The sequence below is a fragment of the Electrona antarctica genome, assembly GCF_951216825.1.
Source record: "Electrona antarctica genome assembly, chromosome: 15".
NCBI lineage: Eukaryota > Metazoa > Chordata > Actinopteri > Myctophiformes > Myctophidae > Electrona > Electrona antarctica.
In genome coordinates, this window is record NC_136796.1 from 42,985,071 (window position 1) to 42,998,199 (window position 13,129).

The 13,129-nt window shown below is 45.4% G+C and overlaps 1 protein-coding gene across 1 annotated transcript in view; it reads right to left on the reverse strand.

Annotated features, from left to right (window-relative positions):
- The window catches only part of trappc9 (trafficking protein particle complex subunit 9), a 493,006-nt gene that overhangs the window by 340,610 nt on the left and 139,267 nt on the right, over nt 1–13,129 (reverse strand). Inside the window, 1 exon segment of the mRNA XM_079521861.1 lies at nt 4,093–4,256. Within this exon segment, the coding sequence (XP_079377987.1) occupies nt 4,093–4,256 (164 nt within the window).

Below are 13,129 nucleotides of genomic sequence, written 5' to 3' on the forward strand. Positions count from 1 at the left end.
TTGAGTGACAGCGAGACGAGAGGACACATTCAGTACCGTTCCAGGCAGCACATGAGGTTCACATCAGGACCCCCTTTCCATTGTGCTAGTTTGTCGTACTCCCTGAAGTAATCCCACTGCCAGCGCTGACTGCCAGTGCATGACTGGCACAGTCCCATTGCTATGCACATGGGATGGAACCTCACGGCTGGCAGTGGTGGAAAGTAACTTAGTACGTTTACTTAAGTACTGTACTTAAAGGGGAAAACCACCCATTTTCAACATTTTACTATGTCATTCATATACCTTAGAGCTGTTGTGTGGAAATAATAAAAAAGTCCCCCCATTCTGTGTTTCCTAGAACTGTAATTATGAAAAAAAGCATTGACATGGTGAAACACATCTTGATGACATCATCAAGATGTGTTTCACCATGTTAATGATTTTTTTCAGACCTCTAGTTCTAGGAAACACAGAATGGGGGGACTTTTTTATTATTTCCACACAACAGCTCTAAGGTATATTAATGACATAGTAAAATGTTGAAAATGAGTGGAATGCCCCTTTAAGTACAATTTTTAGGTATTTACTATTTGTACTTTACTTGAGTATTTCTGATTTCCAATACTTTCACTTCTACTCCACTACATCTCAGAGGCAAATATTGTACATTTACTCCACTACACATTTATTTGAAAACGTACTAGTTACTTTGATTAATTATTATTACAAAACACTTCAGCCATATACATACGTTGGCCATTTGAAAATAGCCGATCTTACAAGCTCAATGTGTCGCGATGCGACACATCTGGTGGACACGTCCACGGTATGGATGCATCTACACATGTTCAGCGCTGTGAGCCCATCCAGTACATATAGGAATATAGAAGTAGGAGCCTTGTGCACAACACTTTCAAGCATCTCAAAGTGAAGTGAATATTAATGTGCACACTTTCTTTTTTTTGAGTGGTGCAACCACTCCCTTTCGGAGCTGTGTGTGTGGCTGGGTATCTGGCTGGCTGGGTGCGTCTGAGCACGAAAACAGCATGGTTGTTTTTCACCACCTGTGCGCAACCTAACACACACACAAACACACACTCACATATTAACTGTATATTTGATGATTTCGGGTGTGCCAGTACAGTACAGTGACAGTACAGTACAGTAGAGGGTACAGTAGAGGGACCCCCACACGGTAACTCATTTCGCAACCGTTTCGGACGTGGGGCGGCTCGTCAAAACCGGCCTGGCACCCTGAGTGCGTTCCTGTGGGTCTGGAACCCCCCCCCCCCCACACACACACACACACAGAGTTGCCCCACTCACCTCACACGGGTGTGATTTTCCTTACACTCTTAGTTTTGTTTTATTATCTCGAAGTGTTACTATTGTTGTTATTGCTGCTACAATGAAATCTTGAGTCTGCTGAAGCTTTTTTTTATGTCATTGCCCAAGGAACGAGACTGATGGTTGAGGGAATGATCCAGAAACAAATCACTAAACCAAACACACCTGAGGTGGTTAATCTAGGAAGGTTGACATTGTTGACATGTTTCCAAGTGACTTACAGTAACACACCAGGAATGTATAGTACATGCTGTATTAACACAATCAGTGCCGGAAGTCCTTCAAAATAGAAGCTCTGGCGTGCCGGAACAACATGGCCGCTTTTACTCGGAAAACCACGACCCGGAAACAATCCACTAAAAAAAGTTTACTTTACATAGCTAGCTTACATTGCGATCGTTTTAATTTATACGATATATGATCCAAAAAGCGTTCATATTTTGCGGGAGAGACGGATGAGGAGCAGAAATGAAGCACCAGTATATCGATCCGTTCAACACCACGGAGAGCGCCCTGGATTAGGAGAGACGAGTCATTCTTTCCGCCGCGCTAAACGGCCAAGTCAATGGTAAGCTAACAATTGCCTAGAGTGTAGCATACGGTAGCCGAAAGGCGAACTGACAAATAAAAAAAAGGAAAAAATTCAGAATATTCTTATCTCGCCCCGTATCATTGAGGATGTGCTAGGACGTGTGAGGACGTCGGATGTACGCGTCGATTGGGACCCCTAGGACGTGTGGCGACGTCCTATGTACGGAATCGGTTAAGTGTGAAAAAAAGACTCACATTCACTGGTATTAATTAAGTAATTATAATTCTTCCAAAACCGCCAGTGTTTTTTCCATGAAACCCTTATTTTGAATGTCCACCGGAAGCCAAGACGTGAACCGGATGTAGGAAAGCGCAACGTTTTGTGACAGAATATCGTCCTTTTCTTTCCCCTGGAAAATACATTGTGTGGCCGCAATCGCCGGTTCTTCCGGTTATGAGCTTGTTTTGACCAAAAATCCAATCTGGGAAAAGAATCCGACATAAATTATTTGCGTTTTTCTGGATTGATAACGTGGAGGCGGACGGCAAGAGAAAATGTTCACTTCCGGTTAATTTCCTTGTTGCTTAGCAACATGGAAAAGAAAGAATAAACCTGCACACTCATCTGCTACAAAATAAAGTATTGACGACGTTTCGAGCCGAGGCTCTTCATCTGGTCAAACTCAGCATTGTTCTAGTTATTGTCTCCACCAGGCCGAAGGCATGGGGAGAGAGTATGTTTTGCACTCCGTCCGTGTGTCCGTCCTTCCTTCCGTCCGTCTGTGTACAGCTAATCTCCGGCACCGTTAACCCGGTCGATGCCAAACTTTGCACACACACTCCCTGGATGCCAACGATGAACCTCTGCCCCGCATTTTCCAGAACGGCCTGTTATAGCGCCACCATGAGGCAGCTTTTCACATGTTTTACCTAAAACTGCACCGATCTGCGTGAAACGTTGCATGCACACTCCCTAGAGGCCAAGGACAAACCTTTGACCTGCATTTTCCGCATCTGCCTTTTATAGCGCCACCAGGAGGCCGACTTTTGTAAAACACATTTTTTGATATTACTCCTCCAGATTCTGTCCAAAAATCAAATCAAATCGTTACACAGTATCTCTATGGTCATGTGCTCAAGTCGGATCTGTCCGATATTTCATATTCCATCCTAATTGGCTATAATTGGCTTTCACAGTTTGCAAGATTGCCCAGTTTTCAACAAAAGCCTCAAATCATGAACGCAGCATGCAATTTACGTGAAATCTTTCACACATTTTCTTACTAGGCTGAGGAATATATCCCACCCTTTTCACATTGGCCTGTTATAGCGCCACCAACAGGTGGATTTTTGCAAAACACATTTTTGGAACAAAATGCCTCAAGTCATCCAATTGCCATCAAAGGCAAACATGTTTATATTACTCCTAAACATTTTGCCAAACATCTCACACAGTCCTATCCTCCTGGTGGAGACCTGTGCCCGGAAGGGCACTTTTTCTAGTTCCTAATGAAATAGCAGCCAGGAGAATGAGACTAGCAGGACACTGCCGAAGACACCAAGAGCTGCCAGCCAACAAAGTAGTGCTGTGGGAACCAACACATGGGCACCGGTCACGAGGACGTCCCACACTGACATACCGGTATGTGGATGTACTCAAGAACGACACAGGAGCGCAAAGTACCAACGAACTGGCCAGATGTATGGAGAACCGGGGTGACTGGAAGCGACGATGGAGGGCTCGTCTGAGGACGACCTAGAGAGAGAGAATGCCTCTCAGGTAGAGACAGGCAAGCCTCCACTTTCAACCGGTCCTATAGAGCGTCGCAGTCCCGCCCCCTTTCATGACGACGCCAGGCCCAGGAAATGAATCCCAATGCATTTTTCCCATAGACATTTAAAAACGTATTTATTTAAAGACCTTTTAAGCGTCGTACGAAGCCAACTCTTGTCGTGACAAATCATGACCACACACACAATATTTTGGACCAAACAAATAATTACAAAGAAGAAAAACAACTACTTTCTAATTCTTTGTTTGGCCCGAAAAATTGTGTTTGTTGTCATGATTTGTCACGACAAGAGTTGGCTTTGTCCGCGGCGTAAACGTCTTTAAATAAATACTTTCTGAAAAGTCTATGAGGAAAATGAACAGGGATTTATTTTCCGGGTCTCTTGAGGGGGCGGGACTGCGACGCTCTATCATGTCAGACGTGCTACAGTACCACCAACCTCTGGTGTTGACCGTCTTGGAGGCGAGTTCCAGCGTCTCGATGTCCTCGGTGCCGATGTTCTCCAGGGTGATGTGGAGCTCCTGGTTCTCTCCGTTGAACAGCTGGACGGACACACTGCTGGACAGCTCCTCTTTGGACATGGGCTGCAGCGTGTGGGCTGACCTGCGGCCACAGGACAGGAGCACACATACCGGTTAGTTAGCCACCCGCCATGAAGCCATGAGCAATGCACGACGAATTGCATGCTGCTTATATCGCTCTCCCTTAAACACATTGATTGCCAGGCATTAATTACCGTATTTTGTCGACCTACTGTATACGGGACCCACAATGTGTTATATTGAATATAAAATATTGAATTGAATAGTTTATTGAACATGAATGTAAAAACAGCAAGTCCACGATGTAAACAAAGGCTGTCTGGAGTAGCATCGTAATTTCTTTCACCCGGAAAATACATTTTGTAAACGTGATCAATAAAAATCAACGAGCTCCATCCCTAGAAAAGACGATAGGACGCAGTGTTGCGTGCTTGGCAGCGTTGGATTTGATGTGACGTTATATGACGTGCTTAGATACCACACACCGATTGATTTCCCCAGCTAGCAGAGACACTGAACTGCCAGCAAAAAACCCAAAAAACAGGTGGCTTCCGGGTAAAGTTCATGCCCACCAAATAGTGAGTTCAGGCTTGGCCGGGCATCAATACGAGCACAATTATCCGTGCTCATGGGAGGGAAGCCGGATGGACGGCCGGATGGACGGACGGACGGACGGGGGACAGTAATGTCGCTGCACCAGCTTCTCCTACAGCTTAGGCTGTCAGCAAGGACTTTATGTTGTGCGCGAGCTAACGCATGTGTACGTACATGCAAAAAAAAGAACCTAGTTTCGGGTGAAACTAGGTTGGTTTCGGGTGAAACTAGTTGGTTTCGGGTGAAACTAGGTTGGTTTCGGGTGAAACTAGTTGGTTTCGGGTGAAAATAGTTTGGTTTCGGGTGAAATAGTTTGGTTTCTGGTGAAAATAGGTTGTTTTTTTCAATTTACACATTTTGTCTGATTACTTTTATGATCAGTATTACAGTGACAGGCTACAAGAAAACTGTGAGGAGAGGTGCTATTTTTGCTTTGCTTCTTATAATAAACCATTTGAAAATGATCATTAGCAGAGAGAAATGTAGAACAGCCTACCGTACGTTCCATGACATCTACAAAATAAATGGTGTTGCCGTTCATTTTGCTCACATGTCGCAGTTCAGCGCACAGCTGCACAGCACTAATTCACCATGTGTCTGAAGCTACCATCCATGAATGATTATACGCACGCATCAACTGTAAAAAATTATTCCATGAAACGTTCAAGTTATTTTGAGATGCCGCTGCGTCGCCAGGCTATCTCTGCATAGCATCATGGGAGACGCACGAGTCCCTTAATTTGTCAAAACAGTGTGTGTGTGTGTGTGTGTGTGTGTGTGTGTGTGTGTGTGTGTGTGTGTGTGTGTGTGTGTGTGTGGACACATCTCCAGGAGGAAACGCAGCAGGGAGTCATCTACTCGTCAATACCGAGTTGAATTAACAGTTAGAAGTGTTCCATTGTCAAGCATGTTGGTGTGTAATAGTAAGACCACGGGAGGTCCAATCCGTGGGTGCACCCACGTTCAGCACCGTTCCCAAAATACATTTTGCGCTACGTTCTGCTGCTCTGATTGACTTGGAACTGCTTGCAGTTTGATCCCTCCTCCACTCCAAATGTTAAATGGTAAATGGTGCATTTATATAGCGCCTTTATCCAAGGCGCTTTACATAGATTGTGCATTACATTCACACACACATTCATACAATGATGGCGGCGGAAACCATGCAAGGCACCAACCAGCACATCGGGAGCAATTAGGGGTTCAGTGTCTTGCTCAAGGACACTTCGACACTAACTCTGGGGGAGCCCGGGTTCGAACTGGCGACCTTGCGGTTACCATCCGGCCACTCTACCCCTGAGCCACCGCAGTGTTGTTTGATGTCGTAATTCCTTCGCAACGGCAACTTGTTGTTGTGGAGATGTAGGCTTGCGACCGAACCGTTGAATGTTTGCTCACCGTTGAAATGCTCAGAGTAGAGTTGTAACTTGTCTCTGTATTTAGTGAGAATAGAGAGTTTTAAGTGGTTAACTGCATGCAGTCTATTGTACCGTTTGTGTTTACACAAGCTGGAGGACTGTTATGAGGCGGGTAAAGACAGCAGCAGCGCCCATGTGATCCAGCAAGGCAACTGCCGGCTGTCGTTACTGTATGCTCAACGCAACTAGCTCACCAGAAAGGAGAGAGCAGGCAGACTGTTGTTACTATGCTCAACGCAACTAGCTCACCAGAAAGGAGAGAGCAGGCAGACTGTTGTTACTATGCTCAACACAACTAGCTCACCAGAAAGGAGAGAGCAGACAGACTGTTGTTACTATGCTCAACACAACTAGCTCACCAGAGGAGAGAGCAGACAGACTGTTGTTACTATGCTCAACACAACTAGCTCACCAGAGGAGAGAGCAGACAGACTGTTGTTACTATGCTCAACACAACTAGCTCACCAGAAAGGAGGAGAGAGCAAGCAGACTGTTGTTACTATGCTCAACACAACTAGCTCACCAGAGGAGAGAGCAGACAGACTGTTGTTACTATGCTCAACACAAGTAGCTCACCAGAAAGGAGGAGAGAGCAGGCAGACTGTTGTTACTATGCTCAACACAACTAGCTCACCAGAAAGGAGAGACAGACTGTTGTTACTATGCTCAACACAACTAGCTCACCAGAGGAGAGAGCAGGCAGACTGTTGTTACTATGCTCAACACAACTAGCTCACCAGAAAGGAGAGACAGACTGTTGTTACTATGCTCAACACAACTAGCTCACCAGAAAGGAGAGACAGACTGTTGTTACTATGCTCAACACAACTAGCTCACCAGAGGAGAGAGCAGACAGACTGTTGTTACTTTGCTCAACGCAACTAGCTCACCAGAGGAGAGAGCAGACAGACTGTTGTTACTATGCTCAACACAACTAGCTCACCAGAGGAGAGACAGACTGTTGTTACTATGCTCAACACAACTAGCTCACCAGAGGAGAGAGCAGACAGACTGTTGTTACTATGCTCAACACAACTAGCTCACCAGAAAGGAGAGAGCAGACAGACTGTTGTTACTATGCTCAACACAACTAGCTCACCAGAAAGGAGAGAGCAGACAGACTGTTGTTACTATGCTCAACACAACTAGCTCACCAGAGGAGAGAGCAGACAGACTGTTGTTACTATGCTCAACGCAACTAGCTCACCAGAAAGGAGGGGTCAACCCTATGTTCCCCAGGTTCTATGTTCCCCAGGTTCTATTTCCCCCACTTACCTTAGGGTTTAGGGTTAGTGTTAGGTTTCTGGTTTAAGGACTTCAGTGTTTTGTACTATACAATTGTATATATAAGTACAGAACAAAGAATGTTTGTTTTTGCCATCTTTGTTGAAGAGTCTGAGCAATCATGTTTTCGTTTATTTTATGCCAGTGTTAATTTTTAGTTGGCTAAGACTAGATAGTTTAAGTAGCCTAGGCAGGCCTAAAGTGCAATGGATTGTTCAAAGACTGAGCTTAAATCAGAATTTGCTACTAAAAGTAACACTAAGACTAAGTTGCTCAAATACTTTGTCTTACTAGAATTACTAGGTGGTTTCTGGTTTAGGTTTATTTTAAGTGGGGAACAAAGAACCTTTTTTGCATGGTGGGGAACATAGAACCTGGGGAACATAGGTACGCTCCCAGAAAGGAGGAGAGAGCAGACAGACTGTTGTTACTATGCTCAACACAAGTAGCTCACCAGAGAGGAGAGAGCAGACAGACAGAGAGAGCACCGCCAAGCAGCGAGGGCAGGTTCAAAAGGGATACATAAATAAATGGTTGGATGTATTGGTTTTCCTCAGAATCATCTCACCGCACGGATCTGACCCGTCACCCGAACGGCCAGCGGGACGCCAGTTTGACACCCAGGGGTGTATAATAGGCTCCTCTGCTGAAGTGAATACAATACAAATGTAGTTTTAGTGGCGGTGATTGTATTGAGGAGTCTGTGGTGCCGAATCGGATACATAATAAAAGTATCCTTCTTCGATGAGAGATTATCTGCTACTTCAAAGCACAAAACCACTTGTGTTGAAGTGAGTGACAATGACACCACTGTGACAGATCTTACTGTAACAGCATGAACCCTAGCATTCCTATTCTGGGGGTGAACATTCTGGGAAAAGAAATAGCAGTTTCTACGAGCGCTGCAGCACTTTGTAGATCGGTATGTTCGGATAAGAGATTTGGTGTTGAAGGACGAACAATGCGTACGTACGTAGTGTTAAAATGCCCTGGGGTACTCCAGTCACCTACCTAGGGTCCTCCCTGATATCATATTTGTGTTCACATTAAAACACGCACGCACGCACGCACACACGCACGCGCACGCGCACACACAGCGGTGAGCTAGCGTTAGGGCTGCCCGTAGTTCTGAAGCTGCACGCACGCACCCACATGCACGACAATGCGCGTTGACGACGGCACGCTCAACACCTAAAACAAAGCAACCGGTGGCGCCGTCTACACCTGGCTGGCTCCTTTGTTATGCTTTGCATAACATTACCTGATGTTCTCACTTCTCACTTTAGTCACTTCACATGCTCTCAGTTTCGTTGTATAAACGGCCATGCAGATTAGCTTAGCCTACTATTATTCTGATGACCCACCGAAGAAGACATGCGTCCACACTTCAGAGGAAACGTTGTTTCGTGCCTAAACCTGCGCGCCTGTCGACTCCCAGCTGTTGGGAGTTATTTTTATCTTTCTGGAAACTGGAATTAGGCATATAATCCTTACAAATGATGAGTTCACGTGATCTACCAATAAATAGACCATAAATTATGAAAAAAAGGGATATATCAGCTCCTCGTGGCATTGCGCTAGTGTTGCGTTTTCTGTTATTATAGTGACTTAGACAACTTAAGTGAAAAAACAATAATAGTTTTTTCGATCAACAGAATTAATAAACATACTGTACATCCAAAATTATTTCTGGTTGATTGAAATGGCTTAGGCTGAAGCTCAAAGCGTTGATGCCTATCCTACATGTTGGTTTATTTACAAAAGTTTCTTTCCATTGAAATAAGAAGCTCAAAACCTGACACTCACATGGTTATCCCTGACCGTTGTTGGAACTTGTGATTGTTTTAAAACCACGGTTTTGAAAGCAAAATAATGTAAGGCAGGGTGAGTATACAATGCAAAGGGATTTTATATCAAACTAAAAAGGAAAAGAATGAATTGAAACAAAAATAGAAAACAACAAATGTACAATGGAACTAAATAATAAGAAATATAATTACATTAGAATAGCTGGTTTTCCATCATATAACTCGCACGAGCTGAGTGGCTATGTGCACATGCATGCGCGTGCATGTGACGTGCACGTGACGTCATTAAAATACAGTAACAGCCCTACTAGTTAGAAAATTCCACAGCGTGCACACACACACACACACACACACACACACACACACACACACACACACACACACACACACACACACACACACACACACACACACACACACACACACACACACACACACACAATGCTTTTCCATGAATAAATTTAGATGGCACAGCTGCTCCTTGCAAATGTTTGTTAACTTTTTTTAATAGCGACAACCGTGTTGAAGGAAGACTTCACCCCAAAATAACTTTTTCTATCAATTACTCACCCCGCAATGCCTTGAATTCATGGAGATTTTGTGGTGCTTTTCTCACATGTCTGCTACAGAGAACGAGGAATCCAGGAACAGGGAGAATACTTGATGAATTGCAGTAAATAGTGGGCCAAGTTTAACGACGTGCAATCCAAGTGTTATGTAACTATAGGCATTATGCTCAGCACTACACAAACATTTACACTCAGACTTGACAAAAATGCATGTGTTTTGGAAGTACTGTGCAAACGACACAAGGATACATTACACTCGGATACAGTTGGGTGCCACCGATATTGTCCCTTATCATTTGACCCATTTAGGCCTGACCTCAAAATTTTAAAAAATCCTTCTAAATCCTCCAGTTTTCTGAAATAAATATTTTCACGATTTTTCAAAAAAAGTAGACCTACAAGCTCGTAGCGCGCCACTCGGTGGCGCGCTATGAGCTTGTAGATCTGCTATTTTTCAATAGCTAAATTATAACATGTTTAAAACACCAAAAGGGGTTCCCGCCGAAAATGGGTTAACTGTCCTTTTGCGCAGATCACGCAAACCTCAGCAAAAAGAAAAGGACAATATCGATGGCCTCCAACTGTATACCCTAAGAGCTGTGTCAATTAGTATAGAGTTTTGCTGTTGTTGAAATTGGCCTCTTATTAACTGCAATTCATCAAGTACCGAATGTTCTCCATTTTTGGATTGTCCATGCACTGTGAATGACTGAGAAGAATAATACAATCTCCAGGAAATCCCATAAAAAAAGACGAAAAAAAACAAAACGTTAGGGAGCAGTGGCTCAGGAAGTACAAAGGTTCCTGGTTCGATCCCCGGCTCCTCCTGGCTGTGTCCTTGAGCAAGACACTGAACGCCTAACTGCTCCCTATGAGCAGGTTGGTGACACTGAACCCCTAACTGCTCCCTATGAGCAGGTTGGCGACACTGAACCCCTAACTGCTCCCTATGAGCAGGTTGGCGACACTGAACCCCTAACTGCTCCCTATGAGCAGGTTGGTGACACTGAACCCCTAACTGCTCCCTATGAGCAGGTTGGTGACACTGAACCCCTAACTGCTCCCTATGAGCAGGTTGGTGACACTGAACCCCTAACTGCTCCCTATGAGCAGGTTGGTGACACTGAACCCCTAACTGCTCCCTATGAGCAGGTTGGTGACACTGAACCCCTAACTGCTCCCTATGAGCAGGTTGGTGACACTGAACCCCTAACTGCTCCCTATGAGCAGGTTGGTGACACTGAACCCCTAACTGCTCCCTATGAGCAGGTTGGCGACACTGAACCCCTAACTGCTCCCTATGAGCAGGTTGGTGACACTGAACCCCTAACTGCTCCCTATGAGCAGGTTGGCGACACTGAACCCCTAACTGCTCCCTATGAGCAGGTCGGTGACACTGAACCCCTAACTGCTCCCTATGAGCAGGTTGGCGACACTGAACCCCTAACTGCTCCCTATGAGCAGGTTGGTGACACTGAACCCCTAACTGCTCCCTATGAGCAGGTCGGTGACACTGAACCCCTAACTGCTCCCTATGAGCAGGTTGGTGACACTGAACCCCTAACTGCTCCCTATGAGCAGGTTGGTGACACTGAACCCCTAACTGCTCCCTAGGAGCAGGTTGGTGACACTGAACCCCTAACTGCTCCCTATGAGCAGGTTGGTGACACTGAACCCCTAACTGCTCCCTATGAGCAGGTCGGTGACACTGAACCCCTAACTGCTCCCTATGAGCAGGTTGGTGACACTGAACCCCTAACTGCTCCCTATGAGCAGGTTGGTGACACTGAACCCCTAACTGCTCCCTATGAGCAGGTTGGCGACACTGAACCCCTAACTGCTCCCTATGAGCAGGTTGGCGACACTGAACCCCTAACTGCTCCCTATGAGCAGGTTGGTGACACTGAACCCCTAACTGCTCCCTATGAGCAGGTTGGCGACACTGAACCCCTAACTGCTCCCTATGAGCAGGTTGGTGACACTGAACCCCTAACTGCTCCCTATGAGCAGGTTGGCGACACTGAACCCCTAACTGCTCCCTATGAGCAGGTTGGTGACACTGAACCCCTAACTGCTCCCTATGAGCAGGTTGGTGACACTGAACCCCTAACTGCTCCCTATGAGCAGGTTGGTGCCTTGCCTTCCCCACTGTCAGTGTGTGGGACAAGTTAATGACAGGAACAGTAGCCTGGGATCAATACCATGTTCACGTTTCTGATCTGGTCGGAGCAGAAATAACTTTACGTCATCAGTTGAAATGCAATGCATTTCTTCTATGTAACTGTACTATGGTCCGAAAGTACATTATGATCAGGCCTGCACATAACTGGTACGCCAGTGCGCATGCGCCATGCGTCGTCAAAAAGTTATGTGCGCGACAGATCAAAAGGCATGCCAAGCACATTTGCATACCGACAGCTGATAGGCAGGAATGTAGAAATTCCTCCTCCTGACATGACATGTCAGGTGCCTAACGTCCTGTAAGCACTACTTAGAAATAAAACTAGTGTTGACTAATCATTACAAGTGGCTCTTATTTTGAAGAAGTCAGATAGACTTCCCAACCACTGGTACTGGTACCACTGTGGGCGGCTGTGGCTCAGGAGGTAGAGCAGGTCGTCCAATGATCCGTGGGTCGGCGGTTCGAATCCCGGCTCCTCCTGTCCACATGTCGAAGTGTCCTTGGGCAAGACACTGAACCCTACATTGCCTCCAATGAGTTGGTCGGTGTGAGCTCGCCACCATTGGTGTCTGAATGTGGGAAGTGAGGACGCTGGCGTCGACTGTTCGCTGCTTCACCTCCCAATGTATGAATGAATGGACCATTGTAAAGCGCTTTGAGCACTTGGAAAAGCGCTATAAAAATGCAATTCATTATTACTTGAGTCCCCTTCTGGTGGTACTCAGCCGTGCTGAAATGAGCATGACGGCACACCTAGCCGTTAATATAGAAGATTTGAGAACGGATCAGTCACATTAGAAATATCATCAGTTGTGCTGATTAGTGATTAGACAGAGTTTTGTCAGAGCAGCAGCATTATTGGCTTAGTTAGGAATGGAACAAAAAGGGCAGGTTATACGCTCCTGTATTTTAACATCAGTTAATTACTTGGAGAGTCAAATATTTTCTGAGGTGGTACTTCAGTATAAAAAGGTTGGGAACCAGATAGAGGAAGTCCGTTTAGATTGTAAACAAGCTATAGGTGCCATGAGAGTTTTTGAAAGTGAAAGTGAAAGTTTTGTTTTGATTCCGTTCAGTGC